Here is a 22143-nt window from a genome sequence, read left to right as displayed (position 1 = left end):
CGGCCCATGAGGGTGCTGGCCTGGGACTGGGCCCAGCCCGTGGATCTGGCTTCTTGCTGGAAAGCCACACCGTGGTCACTTCACTTCACTCGCTCTTGTCCCTTTGCAACCTCATGGACTGCAGCACACCAGGCCTCCCTGTCCATCGCCAACTCCCGGAGTTTATTCAAACTCATGTCCATTGAGTCGGTGATGCCATCCAACCATCTCATTCTCTGTCGTCCCCTTCTTCCACCTTCAATCTTTCCTAGCATCAGGGTCTTTTCAAATGAGTCAGCTCTTCACATTAAGTGGCCTAAGTATAGGGGTTTCAGCTTCAGCATTGGTCCTTCCAACAAATATTCAGGGCTGATTTCCTTTAGGATTGACTGGTTTCATCTCCTTGCAGAACCAAGGGACTCTCAAGAGTCTTCTCCAAGATCAGTTTGAAAGCATCAATTCTTTAGCTTTTAGCCTTCTTTATGGTCCAACTCTCACATCCATACATGACCACTGGAAAAACCTTAGCTTTGACTAGACAGACCTTGCTGACAAAGTAACATCTGTGCTTTTTAATAAGCTATCTAGATTGGTCATAGCATTTCTTCCAAGGAACACGCATCTTTTCATTTCACTTTCACACCCTGGTCAGCCCTAAGGAATGGGTGCTGCTGGCTGAGCAGAAGGGACTTGACAGGCCAGCCAGGCGCCTTGAGAGAAGCAGCAGGCGCTGGCAGCCCACACCCAGGGCAGCGGGCGGAGCACAGGGCCCACTGAGGCCCACAGCCAGCATCTCACACCCTCACCCTGGGGCCGCCTGCCCAGCACAAGTGCTGTGTGCGGACGTTTCCACACTTCCCGGGGCAGAGCCAAAGCCGACGTCTGGACATGGGACACCAGATCTGCCGCAGCCCCTTGTGCCGACCTCACGCTGGAAATCAGAAAATAAAGACGAAGCACATGCCATTCAGAACAAGTGTACTTTTATCGTGGGTTAGAAGTCCCGTCTGTTGGGCTGTTAGAAGTCCCGTCTGTTGGGCTGGGAGCCGGTGAACATGCCCCCCAGCCTTGCCCAGCCCTGTAAAGGCAGGGGCGGATCCCTGAGTCCAACGTGTAAACACCACAGCCAGCCAGGAGCCCGAATCCCCATGAGGTCAGGACGCCCCGAGCCCCTGCGTCGGGCGTGTTCACAGGCTGTGATCCCGAGGCTGGGCTGTACTGGGCTGTGCCCAAGACTGTCTCTGATCATATCGCAGGCTCTGGGCCAAAGTGGCCTGGGGTGACCAGATGCCCAGGACCCCGAGGAAGCCCTTGCAGGGCAGCAGGAGAGTGTTCAGGCTTCAGGAATGTAGTCATTTGATTTGATTTTCTAGGAAGAAGGAAGAAACTCGCCGAGTGGACAGGATCCCCAGAATCACACCGCCCATTTATTCCTACGTGTTCCAAACGGTGATCCAACAGGAACCAGGCGAGGAGCACAGAATCAACGGCAGAGCACCAGACGCCCAGTGGCCACCCCGAGCAGCTATGAGGCCCCGAAACATCCTGGCCCTGTGGCCCACCGGCCTCTGTCACCAGCCCGGCCCGGAGCACGTGCCGCCAGCTGAGGGGACACCTCACAGCCAAGGTCAGGGCCCGGGTCTTGCCGACAGGCATCCTCACGGACAGCACATATCAGCCTCCTGGGCAGCGCCTACTCGTGAGCCATCCCGCCCTAGGAGGGGGCCCAGATGGGCAGGGGGTGAGCCTCTGTGTTGAACACGTAGGTGTCCAGGCTCAGCAGGTCGGGGTCGTCGGAGAAGAGCAGATACAGGTATTTGAGCGTCTCTCCCAGAAAGAAGCTCTCCATCTTGTCCCTGGGCTGGGGGTGGCGGGGGTCCTGGACGTTGCTGATGGAAGAATAGCCGCCCGAGGGGACCTGCTCGAGAGCCGAGGCCACAAATCACGATGCTGGCTCAGCCCTCTGGAGGGCTGCCAGCCAGAGGCGCGCACCCCGGGGCCTGGCCCACCCCAGAACACACGGCCCCCCAGGGCAGGGTGTGGGGCGGAGAGGACTCCAAAGCCCAGAGGGAATGGCCCCCTGGATGTCAGCCATGGTTCCCTCCAGTGACCAGACGCCAAGTGCCACCTCAAAAACCTGTGCAGGCCTCAAAAAGGCCCCAAGGCCACCCAAGGGGTGTAGAGTCCACCTCAGGGGCCACAGGGCGAAGGTCAAGTCGCAGCCCTGCCAGGGTGGGCAGTGGGCCCTCGGCATAGCAGGGGGTGGTGCGGGTTGGGGCCCCCGGCCTGGGGAGTAGTGGCTCAGAGGTCACCGACTGCTGGATGGAAACACGCTGCCCAAGCCACATGGAGGACCCAGCAGAGACACGGTCTGTGCGCCTCGGGCCACTGCAGGGACCCTCCCGACACAGCTGTCCCCCAGACAAGACAGACAGATGCCCCGACCCCCGGGCCCTCACAGCAGGGCAAGGCCTCCCAGCGCAGCCCCTGGGAGGTGACAGTGAGGCCCTGGGGACACGGTGGGGGCTCACCCGCGTGTAGGTGTTGAAGCTGTGCAGGATCTCCCAGCCCCAGTCCTGGTACTTGCGGTCGCCCGTGAGGCGGTACAGGTAGAACAGGCTCTCCACGGTCTCGGGCCGCAGCAGGTTGTGTCTGTCGGCCGCCTGGGGAGGCACATGGGCTCAGGAGGTGCCTCCCGGCACTCCCATCTGGCCCAGCCCTGGGCCCAGCATGGCTCACCTTCACCTGAACGTCCTTAACAGCCTTCGTGTGGTGGAGGTTGAAGTGTGCGATCTCGGGGCTCAGCCCCGTCTCCATCTGACGGTACATCTGGTAGCAGGTGTCCATGAGTGCCTGGGCCAGCTCCATGTGCTCAGCAGGCAGGCCATGGTGGGCACCCAGAGCCAGTGTCCCCGGCAGGAAGCACACCAGGTGGTCCTGAAACCACAGCGTCACCTCAGCAGCAGGTCCAGCGCCGTCAGGCCTCAGACAGGGGACTGGGCTGCGGGCCAAGCACCTGGGGCCCCACACGGGCAGGGGAGCAGCTTCTGGAAGGACCACCTCAAAGGCTGACAGAGCCCTGGCTGCAGGAGAGCAGGACGGGGTGCAACTGGGAGTGGGGGTTCCCCGAGAGCGTGGAAGGAGAGACTCGGGGCAGGGCAGGGGACCTGGAGGAGGTGGGGGCTCCGGGGTGGGGGCCCTGGCACCCCACAGACCTCAGCTCCTCCTGCTGCTCTCACGGGACACCCACATCCACCCGGGACCGCCCCGCTCCACGGCCAGGATCACGAGGTCCCCCCCGGTCGTCCCCACTCAGAGCCATCAGACGTCAAGCACAGAGGCCGGGTCCCCACGCTGCATTGAGGCCGCATCAGGGAAACACCCTCCCACTCACCATCTTGGCGCTGAAGCGGCCGTGGTTGAGCTCCCCCACGAAGGTCAGCTTCCTGGGCTCAGACCTGGCGAGCAGGTGCTTCCTGATCCCGTCCACGGCTTCCAGGTAGTCTTCCAGCAGCCTATGCAGACCAGCGGGGCCTGTGTGCTCTGGCCAGGTGGGCGCACAGCCCTCAGGTCCACAAACAGGGCTGACCCCGAGCTCCTGTCCCCGTTCTGGGATCTATGAGGCCCGGCCCTGCCAGCCCCATGGGGTCAGCCTGAACCAGCCTGCGGGCTCCCAGTCAGTGACACTTCCTGGGCCACAGTCACCCCCAGGCTTGAGGCTTGAGAGGATCCCAGCACCCCACTGGGGTTTATCTCTTTTATAACTGAACAAGGAGCGACCAGGCTGCTCCCTGGGAATGTGTGAGTTTTCAGTGTCAAAGTGCTAAGCGTGAGGAGGCCCACATGGTCCTGGCTGCCTCCCGCCGGAGCCGACGACCGAGCAGCCACAACCCCAAGGAAGACCCCTGTCTGCCCACCCCGGTGGCCGGTCCTTGCTCTGCATATAGGATGAACAGAAACACCCTTCCCCACAGAGGGCCCCGCCACCCCGAGCCCAGGGGGCCACCCCGAAGGCAGAGAAACAGGCCTCACTGCCGCTCCTTCTTCCCGCCCTGGATCCACTGCTTCAGCAGGTACTCGTAGTAGCTGTCGGCCCTGGCGCCCAGGGTGAACACGCCCAGGTGGGTGAAGCTGCCGCTGTTGGTGTTGATGAACATGGGCACCAGCCCATCCAGCTTCCCGTGCAGGGCATGCACACGTCTCGTCACCTCCTCTGCGGCCTCCTGGGCAGACGGTGGGGGCGGTGAGCAGGTGAGCTAGGTAGAGGGGCTGCCGGCAGCCGACCGCGGGGCTGAAGCTGTCCTCGAGACCCTTCCCAGCCCTGAGCCAGGAGGACAGGTCAGAAGCAAGTGGCCTGTGTGGTGTGACCACGTCCCAACCTCAGGACGGCACAGGCCCCTCACGGCAGTGCCCGGCCGGGGACCTGCTAGGCCTCCTACACAAAAGACACGCGGCACGTGGACACACACACGGCAACACACCACTGGTTAAAAATCAAACCCAACTGGAGGCACCATCACACCCCCGTGAGGAGGGACAAGTGACAGCTGGATGGCGGACAAAGGCACGTCTGGACAGGTGGACCCAGCCCGGGCCCCCCCCTGCCAACGACCCAGCGGCATACCAGCTGAAGCTTGGCAGTCATCAGCCCAGCAACAAGTCCACTGTGTCAGGGATTCTCTAAGCTGAGAAAGGAAGGATCCTGACTGGTCCTGCCACCTTGAGACAGCAGGCTCACTGGCCACCCAGACTGCAGCCACGGCAGGAGAAGACGCCACTGAGCACGGGGAAAGCTCCGCACAGCCTACCTGGCTGCCCAGGCTGGTGGAGTGACAAACGGGAAGTCGGTGAACAGTGCTGGGGTCGCTTGGGTGGGGGGGACAGTTCTAGAGGGGGACGACGGCCAGACGCGTGAGCACAGACAGCCACGGTTACGGGAGACGGCGGGACCTCTCGACACAAACATCTCAACAAAAACGAGATGGGGTGAGCGGAGGAAACAAGGAAAGCTCAGCGGATGCCGACACGCAGACAGACCCGCCACAGGAGAGGCCCTGTGGAGGCAGGTGGCAGACGCTCCTGAAGACAGAGACAACCAGAGCCAGCCACAGAGACAGGTCCGCCATCCCTCCACACGCACAGTCAGTGCCGCGAGCGGGAGCCAGGCCGGCACCCCACTCCAGCTGCCCACCCGGGACAGCGTGTGGGCCCCGTCAGGGCGCCACAAACGGGACGACGACGACGTCACCTACGCTGACCTGGCTACGAAACCCAGAGCTCCAACACACCCCGTGGCACTCAGCCACAACACAGCAGGCGGCCCTCGCCACTGCAGGAGGGCACAGGACAACAGCAAGTGGACAGCAGGCCATGCCGAGCGGCAGGACAAGCCGTCAGCTGTCGGGGCCCCGCAGGCCAGGCACAGGACTCGGCCTCCAGTCAAGGCCTCTCCCATCTGCGCCTCTGGCATCACCAGAAAATGCGATTCTGCAGGAGAACGTGGGACAAGAACCAACACCGACGCGAGTCTCGTGGCCCAGCACCCACAACCACGCAGACCTGCACTCGCCTCCACGAGCCGGAGACGGCCCCGCAGAAAACCCGCACCAGCCGGGGGCAGAGCCCCCCCATACCTGAAATTTCTTATCCCCCGTGAGACGAGAGAGCTCTCGGAACTCCAGCTGAATGCTTGTCACCTCAGCCACCGTGCTATCAGAGGTCCATCGGGGTGGGTGAGCAACTCCAGTGCCAATGTTTACATCGGAGTATGGAATCTTAGAGGGTGTTCGGAAGGCAGGCATTAACCGATTTCCAAAATCCTCCTGACACACAACACAGCGATGAGTCAACGATTCCTGCTGCTCGGCGGCCTTGTCTCCACGACACGATGGTGAACCCAACACCCCTTTTCATCTAATTCCGTGGACAGACCCGAGTATGCTGGCTTCACCTGACCCAACCCTGGCCAGCTACAAAAACCGAGCCAGACTCAATTCATTCAGAATGACCTCACGGGCAGGCAGCAGGCTGGCACAATGCTGCTTCAGCCACCCACGTGCTCGGAAACAGACGCCAGAGCGGGAGGAGACAGAACCGGAAACAAACGCCCGCCACAGCCTAATCCCGTGAGAAAAGCATTGACTGCTGAGCACTTGAGACCCCAGTCCCCCCAGGAAGCGAGCAGACCCGACGCCGGGACACTCACAGCCTTCTTCAGGAAGAGGATGTCCCCAGACAGGTGGAAGGCACTCAGAAGCCCCCCCAGGATCCGGATTGTGCTCTCAAACAGGTTGACGTCCACATCTTTCTGAAACAATAACCTCTTCGACACCCAATTCCTGGCTTCTTGAAATTCTGCCACGTGGAACAGCAGAGACACAGGAACAAATGAACAGGCCAGCCTTTCCTGGCCGGGCCCTCAGGGCTCTGCACACCCCGGCAGGGTTCCGACATCACCTCCTCACGCAGGAGGGGGGCCCAGGAGTCCTCCAACCGCACAGAAAACATGGGGCCAGCGTGCAGCTGGGGGAAGGCTGTGCAGCGTGAGCACAAGTGCTCAACGTCAAAGCCACGCTACAGAGAAGCACGAGAGAGTGAGTGGCTGGAGGCCTGCAGTGCAAGTGTTAGACGGAACAGGGCCGTGCGCGCCAGTTCAGAAATACCCAGGACACGCCACCCGTCTCACCCTGTCTCCACCGACAAGGCCTGAGGGAGACTCGGGGCGCGGCCGGCCACCGCGTCGGATCACGTGCCGCCTCCCCCCACAGGGCCCTCCTGACCGCCAGAAACACGGGCTGCAGACGCCCCTGGACTCCACCCTCCACCACGCTCGGCGCTCTGCAAGAGGCGCAGGGCGCACAGATGTGCGAGGACAGAGAGCTGCCCGCGGCCAGCACAGCCACGCTGGCAGCCAGGACAAGGGGAAGCACAGCCCAGCAGGACACAGCGTGTGGTCGCCTCCCAGACCAGGCGCGCTCGGGCCCTAGGGTCACGCGCGGCGAGCTCGAGCCCACCACAGGGATGGGCAGGTACCTTTCTTTAGCCCCAGAATCCACATGGTGTCCAGTGCGTCGATCAGCGTGAGGCCGAGGCCAAACCACTCGCTGAAGGACCTGGTCAGGGGCTTCAGCTCGTCGTGGCCCCAGGCGAACTTGCGGTATCCAGCCCACGCGTGGAGGAAGGCGTCTACCACAGCCTTCTGGCGCTCGTTCTGGGGGGCTGGGAGGAGGAAAGCAGGGTGTGGGCACCCAGGCAGACCTGCCCTATGGCCCCACAGCGAGTGAGCCTGCCGTGGGGGCACCTTAGGCTGCAGTGAAGGCCCAGCTGAAGATGCCACCGGCCCAGGCTGGTCAGCCTGCACCAGGTCCCAGCAGGGACCCCCCTCCAGGAAACAGCGAAGGAGCGAAAGCGGAGGACCCAGTGTGCCTGGTGTGCAGTCTGGCTTGTGGACATCAAACGTGACGGGCGCTGGTGACCCGGACAAGAAAACCTTGTCTGACCAATATAGAAGGTCCTTAATAAGCTAGTAATAGAGCTACCATGTGACCCCGCGACCTACTCCTGGCTATAGATCCGGAGAGAAACAGGACTGAACGGATCCATGCCCCACAACGTCACTGCAACACTGTTTACAAAAGCAAGACACGGAGGCGACCTAAACGTCCACCAACAGAGAAACAAAGAAAGAAAACGCGTTACATGCAGACAGCAGAAGCTCACTCAGCCACGCAAAAGAGTGAAGTGATGGCATTTGCAGCCACATGGGCGGAGCTTGCAACCGTCACAGTGAAGGAAGTAGCTCAGACAAAAGACAAGTATTCTGTGACACCCCTTATACATGGAATCTAAGGAAAAATGATACAGGTAAACTTAGTTGCAAAACAGAAAGGGACCCACGGACGCAGAGAATGAACTTACGGTGCCGGGGGAGTGAAAGCGGGGAGGACGTAGTTAGCAAGTCTGGGCAGCCTCGTCTACACTGCTCTACTCTAAACGGGCAAACACAGCATCTACCTCACAGCACACGGACCCCTGCTCAGTGTTACACGGCACTCCACACACAGAAAAGCGTGCAGTAGGATGCGGACGTGTGTGTACGGTTGAGCCCTTCCCCTGCTCATTTGAGACTGTCACAACACTGTCAGTCACCTCTACTAGAATACAAAATAAAAGTTAAAATGGCTGCAGCACCGGATACTGAAAGACATCTGTCCGGGAGACAGACGTCGTCACCAAAGCTGTAGAGTGCCTGACCCACAGGAGCCTGGTCCACCTGGGTGTCCAAGGCTGAGCCGAGCTTTCGAGGGACAGCAGGAGCTGCACAGCCACCCCAACTCTCAAGCGTGTCCTTTGCTGCGACACTCGGAACGAGCAGCAGCTGAGGCCGGAGGCGGCAGGCGGACCTTACCTGGGTTGGCCTGAATCCTTGCTGCCCTCGGGGAAGGCCTGGCAGGGAGCTCTGCCTTCTTTCCAGGAGGTTCAGTGCCCTGCTGTGGCTTGGTCCCTGCTCCCCTCCAACTACAGGGAGAGAAACGTGAATGCTCAGAGCAGGGACAGAGGTGTGGATGCCCCAAGGCTGCCACCGAGCTCAGGCTCAAACTCGCACGCTCCCCAGGGGACCGCGAATGGACAAGCCACAGACACCCTATTCCGCGAGGGCGCACGGTGTGAAACACAGGAAAACACTTGTTAGCACTTTGTCAAAAAAAACAGAAAACACTGGTTCCCAAGATCAGACCATCTCTGACGCTCCCGGTACCTGAGGCCGTCTCTCTGCGCCTCTGCTCCCCAGCCAGCCTCGCCCACCACCTCTGCCCTCCTCTGGGCCCGGTCCTGCCTTCTCTCCTGGGGGTCTCCATCGGGCGCTCTAATCTGCAGGTTGGGGGGTCCTCGTCGGAAATGCCTTTGGGGCTTCTGGACAGAGACAAGAGTCACTCGTACAATGATTCCATCCCGCTTCTAGGACGCAGCCCGTCCCATCAGACCTGGAGCCACATAGGGAGCGCTGTGAACTGGCTGAGCAGCTGCCGTTTCCTAGAGGAAATGCTTTCCACTTTTCATACGATGCGCAGCTTTGGGAGGAGCCCCTTTCTTGTCAGATCCTGGCTCTGACTCCCTGATGGAGGCTCTGCCGATGGGTGAATGTAGCCCTGGAGAGTCAGTTAAGCCCCTGGCCAGAGCGTGTCTGGGAGTCAGACCCTAAGGGGAGCAGGGCAGGGATAAACCACCCCATCCCCGTCGATGGAGCCACAGAGAACACTGCCCAGGCCTGCACCCGGGACTCCCACCTCAGCCTCGGAAGGCTGCGGCAGAGGCGGCCGGTCAGTGACAAAGCGCCGTGGGAGGCCGCACTCATCCTGGCTCCAGCCCCCCAACAGTGGCTGTGATAGCAACTCCTCCAGCTCCCAAGGACACAGACCCGTGAATGGAAAAGCCTCTGGCGGCAGCACCCACGGACACCTTGGGGGAGGATCCGTGAAGACACCCCCTTCCAAGATCCAAACCCCACCGAGCCGGGCCCCCAGGTCACGAGAGTAGGTGCGGCTGAAACAAAGCTCCATGGATGAAGCAGGTCTCGGGGACGAGTGCCGGCATCGGACCCAGAGAGGAGGTGCCAGCGGACTCAGGATGCACAGGGGCCCCGAGACTCGCTCCACAGGAGACGTGGATGTCCACGCCTTCATCCCAGGCCCCTCCTGGACCCCAGAGTCCAGGTCATGGATGCTGAGGTGTGGAAACGTGTCTCTCGGAGGAGAAACAGCCACGTTCTGCTGTCACGTGACCGTGAAGTCAACACACAAGAGTGGGCACAGAAGTGACAGAAGGAATGCTCTTGGCTCTAAAGGGAGAAACCGGCTCTCTCACACACAGACCTTCCAGAGAGACGGGGTGAGAGCAGGCAGCCTGTGGGGCTTGAGGCCGGCATCAGTCCCAGAGCCTCTCCCTGGGGGCGCCTGGGCACACCTGGACACCCCAACCCGCAGGAGCGTGCACCTGGCACAGAGCACCCTGGGCGCTCAGAGGCCGGCCGCCCTCCTGGGGTGGGACCTGCCCTGGCTCTGGCTGACGCCTCGCCCTCTAGTCTCCACGTGCTACCCCGCCCTCACTCGCCCCCCTGGACGGCTCGGGGTTCCCCAGGACGCGGCCTCACCCCTGCCCCCACCCCTTCTGGATGGCAGGCACCACGCACCTGCCAACTCCCAGTCCTCCCTGCTGACCCCACTGTGATGCGGAGGCCCCAGAACCTCTGTCTGGGCAGGTCCAGAGTGGAGCCCCCGCCTGACCGCCCCCAGCCAGTAGCTCCCAGAGAAAAGGGCCGGTCTCTCTCACCTCCCAAGGACCCGGAGCAGCAGATGGGCCAAGAGGACAGAGGACAGAATGGCCCTCCTCCTCTCTCCGCGTCTCCTCCATCCCCCCAGCCCAGAGCAAGGAGTCTCAGGTGAAAACCTCAGACACACGGCAGGAAGCAGGATTCTTCCCAGTCCCTCTCAAACAGCCCACGCTGTGCTGAAGCGCCTCTGGCCTGGACCCCAGTTGCGACTCCACCTTCAGTTTACTCCAAGTACCTGAGGCGACAGCCCCGCCATGGCCTCCGGGTTCTCAGCTGCTTTCTGAGGAGCTGGCAAGACGGGAGGATTTGCTGGTCTCATCTGCCCTGCTGCCGCCGACCTGCTGTCCACAGCTAAACAGGAGAATCTATTTTATCTCCAATACGCCTCGAGGCCCAGAGGAGAGTCAAAGGGCGCTGGAAACAGCACCTACACAGCCAGCCCTCCTGGAAAAGGACAGGCTGGGGCCTCCGCAGAGGGCAGGTCAGGGAATTCCAGAGTGGCCTCAGGGAAGCAAAGCCTGCCCATAGCCCCCGGCAGCTTCTGTCTTTACCCCACCACAACCCACACACTTGGCCTTTATCTTTCCACTTCGAGGAGGCCCACGGTGGCACACGGGCCATTCACGGGAGCCAGCCGCGGGCTCTGCAGCTTTCCTCCTCCAAGGAGCCACGAGCAGAACCCAGGAGGGAGCTGCCCCTCCTGCCGGCACCTGAGCTTCCTTCCCAGCACTGCGGTGCGTGTTAGGAAGCGCCTGCAGCGAAGCGCGTGCAGACTCCGCCTGTACCCTCGGACCTGGATCTCGGTGTGAGACGGCCGGCCGACAGGCCGCTTCTCACAGCAGACGTCTGGGAAACAGTCATACACGGCAGATTAACAGCCACCTTATAGCGGGGTGCTGGGAACATTCTAGGCTTCTCCTTATCTCACTTCCCGCCAATGCGTTGAAGTCTGGGCCTCCTGCCGCTGCCAGATCGCTGTGCCACCCCTTAGTCAGCCCTCAGGACACCCGAGGATCATGCAAGCTGGTACCTGTCCACTCGTCGGCCACGTGGACATAGGACAAGAGGCCGAAGAGCATCACGACCACCAGCAGGAAGAGGACCACCGTCCGCTGTAACCTCGACAGCTGCTTCCATTTCTGACAGACAGAGAACGACCATTTTACTGAAAGGAGCACACGGAGCAATCTCTCCCGCCGTGTCAGACTCCGGGAGGATGAGGAGCAATTCCCGAGGCCCAGCGTGGGGCTCTGCTGCTTCTGAACCGGGGACGTTTCCTCCAAGCGGGGGCCGCAGGCTGGAGCGGTACTGCAGCCGACACCCGCACCGGCTTCGTGGGTGCTAGTGACTCGCAGCGTCCCACTCCGTTCGAGCCCCAGGGACTGTAGCCCGCCAGGCGCCTGTGTCCATGCGATTTCCCGGCCAGCACACTGGAGTGGGGAGACACCTCCTCCTCCAGGGGGTCACCCCGAGCCAGGAATCGAACCCGCGTCGCCCCTCGACAGGCGGGTTCTTTACCGCCGAGCCACCTGTGAAGCCCCAGCGGTCGGAGCTGGAGAAAGGAAACTCCACGCAGACACCGTCTGTGCCCACAGTGGACGGCCGAGAGGGACCCGCAGCCCTCCTCGCCTGGGCCCCGCGAGGCCGGCCGCAGTCGCGCCCGGTCCCCAGACCCCAGCCCGGGGAAGCGCCGACCCGGCCGCCCGGCCCGCCCCTCACCCGCCAGCAGGAGCGACGCCTCAGGCCCTGGCCGCCATCGTAGCTCCGGCCGGGGCTCAGCGTCACCGAGATGAAGTCCCGACGCGCCGGCGCCGGCGGCGGGTACATGACGGCCGCGGGGGCCCGAAGGGCCTCGCCTTCCGGCGGCGTCAGGAAGCCCTGCTTCGAGCCGGGCTGAGAGACCAGTTGGTCTGAGTCGGGTGTCCGGCCATAGCGGCGCCGTCAACTCCCCGCCCATCGCGCCGCGCCGCCAATGCGCCTCTGCCGCGCCTTCGCAGCCCCACTGCGCCTGCGTCCGTCGTCGCGACTCGGCTGAAGGCAGGCTTGGGTCCTACGCCCTCTGCGTCTGCTGGTGCGCGGTGACGTCACGCCCACACGGCCGCGCCTGCGCGCAGCTCACCGCCGTGGCTGCCCCGCGCTGGGACAGGCTTCCTGAGGGATTCCGGGCCGCTGAGCCGTCCTGCGCCCTCGCGCGGCTCCCCCGGGGCCTGTGGGCATCGAGGATCAGCCAGGGCTTCTCACGGCAGTGCTGACCGCGGGCAGGTGTCCCCTGCTCCACCACGTCAGCCGGGAGCCCCTGAGCTGCGGACCCCAGGGCTGGACCCTGCCCCACCCCCCCACCGGTTGGATTTGACCTAGTTGGTGCCCGGCCCGGCTGGGTGGGCGGAATGACGCGGGGCCCGCTACGGAGTTAGAAGCCCGGGGGTTTTCATCCATCGGACCTGTCAACCGTAAAAGTAGCCAGCTGTTTGGTCAGCAAACTGAGTTTATTCGGGCATGGCAAAGGGTTTGCAGTTAAGAAGGTGCACCTGTAGCAAATAATAGCCATTTCGAGACCAAGGAGAGGAATATTACTTTTGTTGGTGTTTTCCAAGATATGGCGGCCTAAGTATCGATGCTGTTTGATCAAATGCAGTTTTTTCACGGAGACTTTATGTCCCTGTAAAACAGAACAGTTTTAACAGATTACTGATGGCTTCCTGTGAAGAGGTTTGAGGAGAGCAGAATAGTAAGTCGTCCCAATGCTGTAATGGCGTGGAGCCTGCAGGAAACCTTATATCGTCCAAATCAGCTTTTAAGTCTTGTGAAAGGAAGGAATTTCAGTGAAACCTCGGGGCATTCATGTCCAGGTGCGTTGTTGTCCTTCCCAAGTGGAATCTGAGAGGTCTTGGCTAGCCTTAGCTGGAATGCAGGCACACCTCGTGTTAGCATACTTTCCCTTATCACACTTTGTGCATACTATGTCTTTTAAATTGAAGGTTTGTGGCAACCCTGCATTGAGCAAGTTTATGGGCACCATTTCTCCAACAGCATTTGCTCACTTCCTGTCTCTGTCACATTTGGTAATTCTTGCAACTTTTCAGACATTTTTGTCACTATTATATGTGTTATGGTGATCTGTGGCCAGTGATTTTTGATGTTACTTTTAAAATAACTTGTTAATGGTGAGCAGTTTTTTGCAATAAGTATTTTTTAATGAAGTACATCCGTTTTTTTAGACACAATGCTTTTGCATGTTTAGTAAACTACAGAAGAGTATAAAGAACTTCTTTGTGCACTGGGACCAAAAGGTCGGCGTGACTTGCTTTGCTGTGAGGTTCCTTGTTTTGCAATGGTCCTGAACGAGACCCACAGTGTTCCTGAAGGTGCACCTGTGCTAAGGAACACACAACGTAACTACAGTGAAAATTGCTGCTTTCAGCAGGAGTGCTTGTAGAGGGTGGGGATTAAGAGCCAGAGGGTGCTGAGGGGCAGCAGCGTTGATAATGGCCTGCAGGCCCTGGACAGACCTCCATCCTCAGCCACTGGGCTTTCTCACAGGTTCCGTTTAGCAGTGTGCACGGGGTGGGGAGGCCCTGAGCCCTGGAACCCTGTCACAGGCTTTAAACCTGGAGGGGCTTCTCTACTTAAGGCTATTGGTTCGTTCTGGGGAGAGGATTCCAGTGACTTAAGTTTGAGTCTTGACGGGAAGAGCTGTGGGTTTTGTTACTATCAGCTGGAGATGTTGCCCATAAGGAGGGTGGTAGCTGATTCAATAGCAACAAATAGGTCAGTGTCTCCAGAAACAGCTCCAGGACTGTGAGGCAAAGCAAAGCAAAGGCGGTGAACAGTCAATCCACTTTGTTGGCTGTTTTGTTACTGTGAATTCCTAGAATTCTTTCCCCTTTCGGGAGAAAGAAATTCCAGCGTGGTATTTTCTACGATGTCTTGGCCTAATCAATGGAGGTGGAAGAATTGAGGAGAGGGAGTGGTGGGTATCTCGGGGGGCTTAAGCAAAAAGAAACAGGTTCAGAGACACTTTGAGGTTCATCAGGGACCACCACCATTTGGACCACTTTAGTTTTCCAAGACAGGGGCTACTTTACTGCAGTTGAGCTGAGTGTGGTAAGACATTCATTCCCAGACTGGAAACTTGTTTCTCTGAGCTGATGATGAACAGGGTTTGGAAAGAGCCTCGTCACTGGGGGCTAGGAGGGCGCTGGAAAGGCTGATTAGAGCCTGAAGGCAGTTGAAGTACTTAAGCTTGCCACAATCTCTTTCCAGTGTCCCGGCTTTTTGCAACGCTAGCAGAAACTAAAAGGGTTTGTGTAGGGACCATTATTCACTGGAGTTGAAGGTTAAGGATTTGAGAGGCCGCTCTTGGTTGAAGGACTTCCCTGGTGGCTCAGAGGTTAAATCGTCTGCCTCTAACCCAGGTCTCCTGCAAAGAGTCGGACAGGACTGAGCGACTTAACTTTCACTTTAACTTTCTTGGTTGAAGGCTGCTGCTGCTAAGTCACTTCAGTCGTGTCTGACTCTCTATGACCCCATAGACGGCAGCCCACCAGGCTTCCCCGTCCCTGGGATTCTCCAGGCAAGAACACTGGAGTGGGCTGCCATTTCCTTCTCCAATGCATGAAAGTGAAAAGTGAAAGTGAAGTCGTTCAACCGTGTCCGACTCTTAGTGACCTCATGGACTGCAGCCTACCAGGCTCCTCCGTCCATGGGATTTTCCAGGCAATAGTATTGGAGTGGGGTGCCACTGCCTTCTCCATTTAGCTAAATCTGGAGTAGACACGGTTTCCTGTTTGATCCCAATCCTTTGAACTAAAAGGGAAGGATCTCCTTTCAGCCAATTAATGAACACAGAGCTAAAGGCTACCTCAAAGAATCGGTCATGAAACCAAACTCAGGTCCACTTCCCCACACACTATAAAGTCAGTCTCCTGATACCAGCTCAGCCTGCGGGCTCTCGTTTCCGCAGGGTCACCAGGCTGCAGCCCCTGGACGGACGCAGACCCGGGACACCCAGTGCCGCTCCGCCACTCGCTGGTCAGACAGTGCGCTCGCCAGGCCGGGCTGGATCCCAGCACCTGGTGTTGACTGGAAATCCCTGCATCCTGGGAAAACTGAGTTTGTCCATCTTTCAAAACTCAGTTGCTTCAATTAGCAGCTGTCTGGGTGAGAGATGATGGGGCACGTGGCTCCTAAGGAAGCAGGAGGGAGATGCTTGTAGCCATGGGACCCCCAACCCACAGGGAGCCTCACCCGGGAGAGAGGACTCAGCACGACCAGGATCTCCTGGTCACAGCGTCCTCGTATCACAGAAGGACAGACATTGCAGGAGACGGCGAGGTGTACCCGGGACCTCTCTGCGCTGAGCGAAACCTCACGTGAAGGTATAATTATTTGAAAATAAAAAGGCTTTGTGAAAGCAAGCTGTTTTAATAGTTTACCCAACGAACTCGACTTGGGAAAGAGGCTGCCCCGTCGTGGCAGTGAGGAGCCCCTGGGCCGGGCGGGACCCTCAACCTCGGCCTCCTCGTTGGTGACCCTCGTCTGCCCCAGGCCCTCTGCTGGCCTGTGGAGCAGCTGGGAGAAGGCAAGTAAGGCACAGGTTAGAGCCTGGGTGGAGGCACAGCCCTGGGCCTGGCCCTGACCCTGCCGGCACACCCGAGGCGGGAGGCTCACTGCCACTGAAGCCCCCGGGACAGCACCCTTCCTGGGGGAGACGGCCGCACGTGGGCTGGAGGAGCGGGGAGGGGCGGGGCGGGCGGCACTTAGGAGGCTGTTCACAGGAGGAGGGGGCAGGCGCCCTGTGCTGTTCTCCAGGCGGGAAGCGGCCCCAAGCAGCCAAGCCCGTGGAGAGAGACCAGAGGCAGCCGGCTTCTCCCCACCTTGACCAGGCTGAGGGTGTGCAGTGAGGGTCTGTGCCCACCCCTCCCTGGGTGGGGCGGTAAGGAGTGCAGGCACCGTGTTGTCAGAAGCTCCCTGTAGGCTGGGGGCGGGGGCGGGAGGGCGGCGCCCTCCACGAGTCCCACTGTTTTCTGGGGGCTGAAGCTTTGGATGGAACTCGAGACAACTGTGCCAGGCATGCAGGCCAAGCTTCCCGGAGAGCCAGCTCCGGACCTGCTGTGGGCCGCAGCCGGGCAGGGAAGGGGTGCCTGGCTGTGACCCCCAGGCTCAGCTGTCCCTCCCAACACAGAGCCCTGCAGGCTCTGCCGTCGCTGCGGAAAAGCGCAGCATGGCTGCTCCTGCTCCCGCCAGGTGGGTCTGCAGGCGCACAGGAGCCCTTTCAGCTCAGACAGGCCCGTGCGCCTGTCAGCACCTGCCGCACCGGCCTGGGCCCCACCCCAGTCCTCCGAGTCCCTCTGCCTCCAGCCTGGACGCCACTGCAGGAGTGAAGCCAGAGCGCCCCCAGGGACCCTGCAGGCCCGGGGTCACCCGGCTCCCAGGGCCCTGGTGGCGGGAGGCCTCCTACCCCTGTGGAGGAAGCCTGCTCCGTTCTGTGGTCTCCGGTCTGCAGCCAGAATCGCAGAGCAGCTCCCCTGCCTGGAGCCCAGGTGGGGCTGCGTCCTGAGTCTTGGGCCCCAGGGTTGGCAGGGGTCAGGGCCGCAGCTCCCTGGCCATGGCCTCGTCCAGGATGAGTGGGGGCCGGAACTCACGGCCTCGCAGGTACTTCTCCAGCCCCTGGAGACGAGCAGGTCGTGATGACCGGATCCCACCTCCTGGTCCACTGGGTGAGGCCCCAGGTCAGCCCGGAGCCAGTGAGAGGCAGGGCCAGAGAGGTTGCTAGGAGCGAGGGCTGGATGCCACCTCGAGCTCCCGGGCCTGTGCAGCCCTCCCATAGGGCTGGCCAGAACTGCCCACGGGAGGCACAGCGGGCTGTCCTCCCACTGAGAGGCTCCCACTAGCCCAAACCCCAGGCTCAGATGGACCTGCTTTGCCTTTCCCAGCCCCTCCAGGCTTCTGACAGCTCACTGCACCCCAGGTCTTGGACAGTCCTCTGCCACTGAGGGACCGCTGACCCTGCCAGTTGACCATGGCAGAGCTGTGACTTCCCAGCCAAGCGTCCAGCTCAGCCTGCCCCGTCCAACCCCGCCACCCCAACCCCAGCAGAGCCCCCGCCGCCGGTCGGCTCTCACCTCTCCAGCGTATGACACCAAGGGGGAGATCTCACAGATGGCTGGAGGCTCTGCGCTGCCAGGCAGGCTGGGGGGTGCACTCTTCAGGATCAGTTCAGGGTCCTGTCCCAGCGCCCTCCCTGGCCCCACCCACCAGGAAGCCGGCCAGCCCCTGCCCACCCAGCGGACCATCCCCCACACCCGCAGCCCTCCTCCAGGCAATCTGCTCTTCCTCTGAACACGCAGCCCCGGACACCACCCCAGAACGACAGGCCCTGACTTGGTCTGGAAAATGCTCCTTGCCCTCTGCAGGCATCTCACAGCCTGGATAGCCAGATTCAGGAGGTGGCTGTGGGCAGTGGGGTGGAACCTAAGTTCCTATTCTTTCCCCACCCTAGAAAGTGACCTGCCTGCTGCTTTCTGGGTGCCCCGCCTGGGAAGATGCGGCCCTCACGTCCCCGGGGCCCTGAGCAACCTCGAGGACCGGGCACACGGCCACCTGCATTCAGTGTGGTGCCAGGGCAGAAGCCCCCACCCCAGCTCAGCAGCCATGACAGCAGGGCCCTGCAGTGCGGCTTGGGCTGTGACACCCTGACATCACTGTCCTTCGGGCCACACCCCGCTGCCCACACTCACCTGAGCTGCTCGGGGAGCTGGGCCCCGTGCACGTCCAGGAAGCGGGCGCCTGCCCGCAGGGCCCACCGGCAGTGCTGGGCAAGCAGGGCCCGCCGGGACGTGGAGGGGTTGTCCCTGTCGGCTGAGTCAGCGTTCTTGAGTGGGGAGAACTCCTCCTCCCGCAGCACTTGGAAGGCCATGAAGTTCCTGGGGGAGCAGGGGAGACAGCTGCAGACCCGACGTGCTGGCCCAGACGCCCTGGGCCCCGGCAGCTGAAAGCCAGGCCGGAGCGACACAGACTGCATGGGCGTCTGTTCTCTGGGCCCCCGAGCACGCGGGAGTCTTTGTTCCAAGACTCCGGAGCTATCTTTGGTCCTCTCTTCCCTCCCCTTCCCACCAGCCTGACCCCCAGGACCTGGGACCCCAGGTGGGGGCCACCTACCCTGGCAGCTCCAGCTACTTCCCCTGGAAACAGCTTCAGGGCCCCGGGCCAGGGCAGAGGGGGACTCAAGAGGAAGCACAGGTGTCCCCGCAAGTCCACAACCCCAAGGGCTCCGACCGCTCTAGACGCGCCCTCTGCTCCCACCCCAGGGACTGCTTCCTCTGGGCTTCTTGCACCAAAACCCTCCTGCAGCCCCCCAGCCCCCCTGCAAAGGGGCATGGCCTCCACTTCCCTGCCTGTTGGGCCTCAGAACTACCACAAGATGGGGGTGGGGGCAGGAACAAAGACAGCTTCTGCACTGACTTGGCAAACGGGAGCACGTCAAACACGAACTTCTCCATCTTGATCCCATTCGGCTGCAGCGGCTTTACTGGGTTCCCGTGCTCATCCACACAGGGGACCTTCTTCACAGCCACGTGTGGCTGCAGCAGGGGCTCGAGCTCCCTGGGGATGCGAGGCCAACAGGAGGTAAGACGCAGTTCAGATGGGACACCTCGGGGCCCCAGCCTGCCTCCCGCACGCCTGGCCAGGTGAGGCAACTGGACAGACGGACACAATGGACACAGGGCAGTGAGAGCCCAGCTGAGCCCTGTCTCTGCTGGCCAGAGAGCTGGCCACCATCAGCCTCACCCCTGACCAAGCACAGTGGCAGCGGCAAGCCCCGGGGTGGGTGGTACCCGCCGGCACAGCCTCTCTACAGGAGGGCCAGGCCCACTCGGCCGCACCAGCTGCCGAGCTCTCTGGTGCCTCCAGCTTGTTTAAACTCAACAGCCATTCTGCACTGCAACCCACAGAAGGTCAGGTCTGCCCTCAGGCCCTGCAGCCAGGCTGGCCGGGAAGCCGCCTGCCACGCACACCTGGTGACCGTCCGGAGGAAGTCTCGGGTGAAGAAGTGGTTGCAGATGTTGCCTGCGTTGTACAGCAGGCCCCCACCTGGCGCGCGCAGCTGCGCCACCTCGGGGCTGATCTCGCTGTACTCCACCACCTGGGGGACGCCGTCCACCTGGCACACCACGCCCACTGGCTCCTCAGGGTACGCCTTCTCCACCACCTGCAGCCTCGACAGGATGGATAGATGGCTGGCTGGGCAGATAAACTGACTGGGGCCGGACCGGGCAGGCGGGGACGCGGGGCGGGGAGGGCGGGGCTGAGAGGAGAAGGCGGGGCCAGGGGCAGGAGGGGGCGGGGCTTGGAGGGCGGAGCTGGAGGAGGAGGCGGGGTCGGGGCGGGATGAGGGCGGAGCTGGAGGAGGAGGCGGGGTCCGGGCGGGGCGAGGCGCGCGCCGGCTCACCTTGGCTCCACAGTCGGCGCCCCGCAGCACGCAGAAACCTATGAAGAGCGGGTCGGCCAGCCGCACCAGGATGTTGTCCACACAGTACACGTGCACGAACTCCACTCCTCGCCGCTCCATGTCCTCTAGGATCTGGTGGTCCTCCAGCGCGCTGTACAGGCCCCCATTGCCATCTGCCGACGGAGGAGAAAGGGCCTTGCAAAGGCTCTGGCCGGCCTCTAGTTGATGGTGTGCTAGAGACAGGGGAGGCCCCTCGGGGCTGGACCTTGCGCCTAAGGGCGCGCTCTATCGCCATCCAAGTAGCCCTGTGGCTGTTCCACGTGACAGATGGGAATCAAGGCCCAGAGAAGGGAGGCCCCTTGCTCAGGACTACGCAGCCTCTGGGCAGCATATTCTGGCCTCTGTCCCAGGCCTCTTGACCCCGACCTAGCTCCACATTCTCGGCCCTCTTCCACATTCAGACCCTTCCTGCCTCAGAGACAGGCGTACCTGGTGCCATGGCGACCTTGTCTTTCCTCTCCAGGATGGCCCTGCCATCGAAGGACACAGCAGGCAGCATGCGCTGTTCAAACATGATCACGTTGTTGGGATCCAAGTGGAAAAAGTCATGCTCCTTGAAGAACTTGGCTGTGGGCTCCAGCGTGAACTCACTGGTCATGATGTACCTGCAAGGGAGGCAAGGCTGAGCCAGCCTTGCAGAGGGCCTAGTCCCCCTGGCAGATGGGACTGGCAGGCCTCCCTCTGGGTGGGGGCTGGGCTCTGACTGGGACTGTGCTGGGGTTCAAGTCCTGGTGCGGAGCAGGACTGGGGCTACACAAGGTAGGGGAGGGGAATCACTCCGGGGCCAAAGGAATGCAGGTGGGCACACCAGGGCACAGTGCAGCGGGTCCCGTAGCGCTCGCCGGCCAACTGCTCCACCCGCCGAATCCGTTCTGCCTGCAGTTGGTACAGGGTCTTCTGGCTGGGCAGCCCCACTTGATACATGCCCTTGGGGTAGGTCACGCCCAGGCGGGTGCCCTGCCCGCCAGCCAGCAGCAGCACGGCCACCTTGTTCAGGGCGATCTGATGGAAACCTGGAGGCAGGGGGCACCATGAGGGGGTTCCCGAAACCCACCACACAACCACCCCTTCATTTTAGCGCAAACCAAACTTGAGCCTGGGGCTGCGAGCCACAGCGCAAAACTTTCCAAATGACACTCTGACCTGGGCCGGGGCCTCACCGACCCTGCCGAGGTTCTGACCACGCCCTCCTGGGTCCTTCAGAGGAAACACCCCGCGGGCCTGTTCGGAGCCGCCGGCGGGGACCCGGGGGAGACTCCACTCCAAGAGCAACAGCCTCAGCTACGGGCCAAGAGGCAAGGAGCACAACTCGCCAACACTGCTGTGAAACGGAGCCTGTGCAGGTGTCCAGGGGTCCCCTCCTGTCAGTAAGTGGCAGCTGGCCATCCAGGGGCGCCCAGCACAAAGCACGCCCCCAGGGAATTCGGCCCCAGAACCAACCCGAGCCGGTACGTGTGAGAAGGCAGGCGATTTCACGAAGAAGGCAAACTGAGCTCCAAGCTCCGCTTCCCCGCGCGCCCCGCTCGGCCCGCTCCGTGGGCGTGGCCCCTTCCGGCCGCCCGCGGCGCCCGCCGCCGGGACCCCCGCCGCCTACCTTCCTCCTCCCAGAGCCGCCGGGTCTGGGGGTCACCCTCGCTCGCGCTGCCCACGCGCTCAAGAGGCAGGGGCTGCAGGCGCGCAGCCAGGTCGGGCGGCGGGCCCGGGGGGCGCGCGCAGGCAGCAGCCGCGCGCTGGCAGTGCTGGCGCAGCGCCTCGGGCTCCAGGGCCTCGAGTTGGGCCAGCAGCGCGGCGCGGGGCTCCGGCGCCAGCTCGGCGCAGAAGCGCAGGAGGTGCTCCTGGCTGGCGCGCTGCAGCCGGGCGCGCAGGTCCGCCTCCGAGGCCATGTTGCCGCCGCCGGCCGCGCTGGCGCTTGTGACCCGCGCTCTCCGGCCGGTGTCACGGGACCCGCAGGCGGTCCAGACTCCAGCCGGGCGGGCCCGGGGCGCCCCGCCTTGACCCCGCCCCGCCCCGGCCCGGCTGGGTCGCAGACCCCTGCCCACTCCGCCTCTCTTCCGCCCCCGCCCCGCCCCTCCACTATTCAGCCCCGCCCCTGCCCGCGCTGGCGCTGGAGGGCGGGCTTCACTTTTAGTTCACCTCCTAGCCCACAGTCCCCTGGGGAGGCCAGGGTCAGTCCCTGCCAGTGGCCATGTTTGCATCCAACAGGACCCCTGGCGCCAGGGACCACAGTCCGGGGGCTCAGGGCTCAGGGCCAGCAGACTGAGGGCTGGGCGGGGGCGGACTGAGCCAGATCTCCAGCAGGGCCCCCCAGAAGGCCAACCTTCCT

At 62.0% G+C, this 22143-nt stretch overlaps 2 protein-coding genes and 1 long non-coding RNA gene across 8 annotated transcripts; 1 reads left to right on the top strand and 2 right to left on the bottom strand.

Annotated features, from left to right (window-relative positions):
- Positions 1 to 945: 945 nt before the first annotated feature.
- Positions 946 to 12271, bottom strand: MAN1B1 (mannosidase alpha class 1B member 1). The gene is made up of 13 exons (XM_070799707.1): positions 12029 to 12271; positions 11340 to 11448; positions 10545 to 10660; positions 8738 to 8892; positions 8387 to 8496; positions 7012 to 7197; positions 6185 to 6333; positions 5613 to 5801; positions 4012 to 4202; positions 3374 to 3494; positions 2719 to 2916; positions 2511 to 2642; positions 946 to 1897 (listed from the first exon to the last, which is right to left on the bottom strand). Exons 1-13 carry the CDS (start codon positions 12134 to 12136, stop codon positions 1694 to 1696), a joined length of 1968 nt encoding a protein of 655 aa, XP_070655808.1. The 5' UTR covers positions 12137 to 12271; the 3' UTR covers positions 946 to 1693.
- A 401-nt stretch (positions 12272 to 12672) lies between these two features.
- Positions 12673 to 21876, bottom strand: UAP1L1 (UDP-N-acetylglucosamine pyrophosphorylase 1 like 1). 6 transcript variants are annotated; one of them, XR_011569528.1, is made up of 10 exons: positions 21415 to 21872; positions 20629 to 20833; positions 20250 to 20425; positions 19761 to 19933; positions 19327 to 19520; positions 18773 to 18913; positions 18049 to 18234; positions 17434 to 17500; positions 16770 to 16978; positions 12777 to 12968 (listed from the first exon to the last, which is right to left on the bottom strand). XR_011569528.1 is itself a non-coding variant. In XM_070799711.1 (9 exons), exons 1-9 carry the CDS (start codon positions 21701 to 21703, stop codon positions 12738 to 12740), a joined length of 1662 nt encoding a protein of 553 aa, XP_070655812.1. In that variant the 5' UTR covers positions 21704 to 21874; the 3' UTR covers positions 12673 to 12737. The 6 variants fall into 6 exon arrangements, 4 of the variants coding, with proteins under 4 accessions (XP_070655812.1, XP_070655815.1, XP_070655811.1 ...); XR_011569527.1 differs by lacking the exon at positions 12777 to 12968 and adding an exon at positions 15714 to 15880; XM_070799711.1 differs by lacking the exon at positions 16770 to 16978 and having other exon boundaries at positions 12673 to 12968; positions 21415 to 21874.
- On the top strand, positions 12968 to 15722 carry LOC139185914 (uncharacterized). The gene is made up of 2 exons (XR_011569531.1): positions 12968 to 13158; positions 15273 to 15722. It is a non-coding gene; the product is annotated as an uncharacterized lncRNA (long non-coding RNA).
- Positions 21877 to 22143: the final 267 nt, after the last annotated feature.

Source organism: Bos indicus, chromosome 11 (genome assembly GCF_029378745.1).
Source record: "Bos indicus isolate NIAB-ARS_2022 breed Sahiwal x Tharparkar chromosome 11, NIAB-ARS_B.indTharparkar_mat_pri_1.0, whole genome shotgun sequence".
Taxonomy (NCBI): domain Eukaryota; kingdom Metazoa; phylum Chordata; class Mammalia; order Artiodactyla; family Bovidae; genus Bos; species Bos indicus.
The sequence above is the reverse complement of the archived record's forward strand: the minus strand, read 5'-3'. Positions and strand labels throughout refer to the sequence as shown.

Excerpts from the sequence above, each read along its gene's own strand:
- MAN1B1 (XM_070799707.1), bottom strand. The coding sequence starts at position 12,136 with ATGTACCCGCCGCCGGCGCCGGCGCGTCGGGACTTCATCTCGGTGACG. Across the intron at positions 7,198-8,386 it reads AAGGATTCAGGCCAACCCAG|CCCCCCAGAACGAGCGCCAG; the intron begins GTAAGGTCCGCC and ends TCCTCCTCCCAG. Across the intron at positions 1,898-2,510 it reads GCTTCAACACCTACACGCGG|GTCCCCTCGGGCGGCTATTC; the intron begins GTGAGCCCCCAC and ends GCTCTCGAGCAG.
- UAP1L1 (XM_070799710.1), bottom strand. The coding sequence starts at position 21,703 with ATGGCCTCGGAGGCGGACCTGCGCGCCCGGCTGCAGCGCGCCAGCCAG. Across the intron at positions 19,934-20,249 it reads CAAGGTCGCCATGGCACCAG|ATGGCAATGGGGGCCTGTAC; the intron begins GTACGCCTGTCT and ends CTCCGTCGGCAG. Across the intron at positions 19,521-19,760 it reads GCGCCGACTGTGGAGCCAAG|GTGGTGGAGAAGGCGTACCC; the intron begins GTGAGCCGGCGC and ends TCGAGGCTGCAG.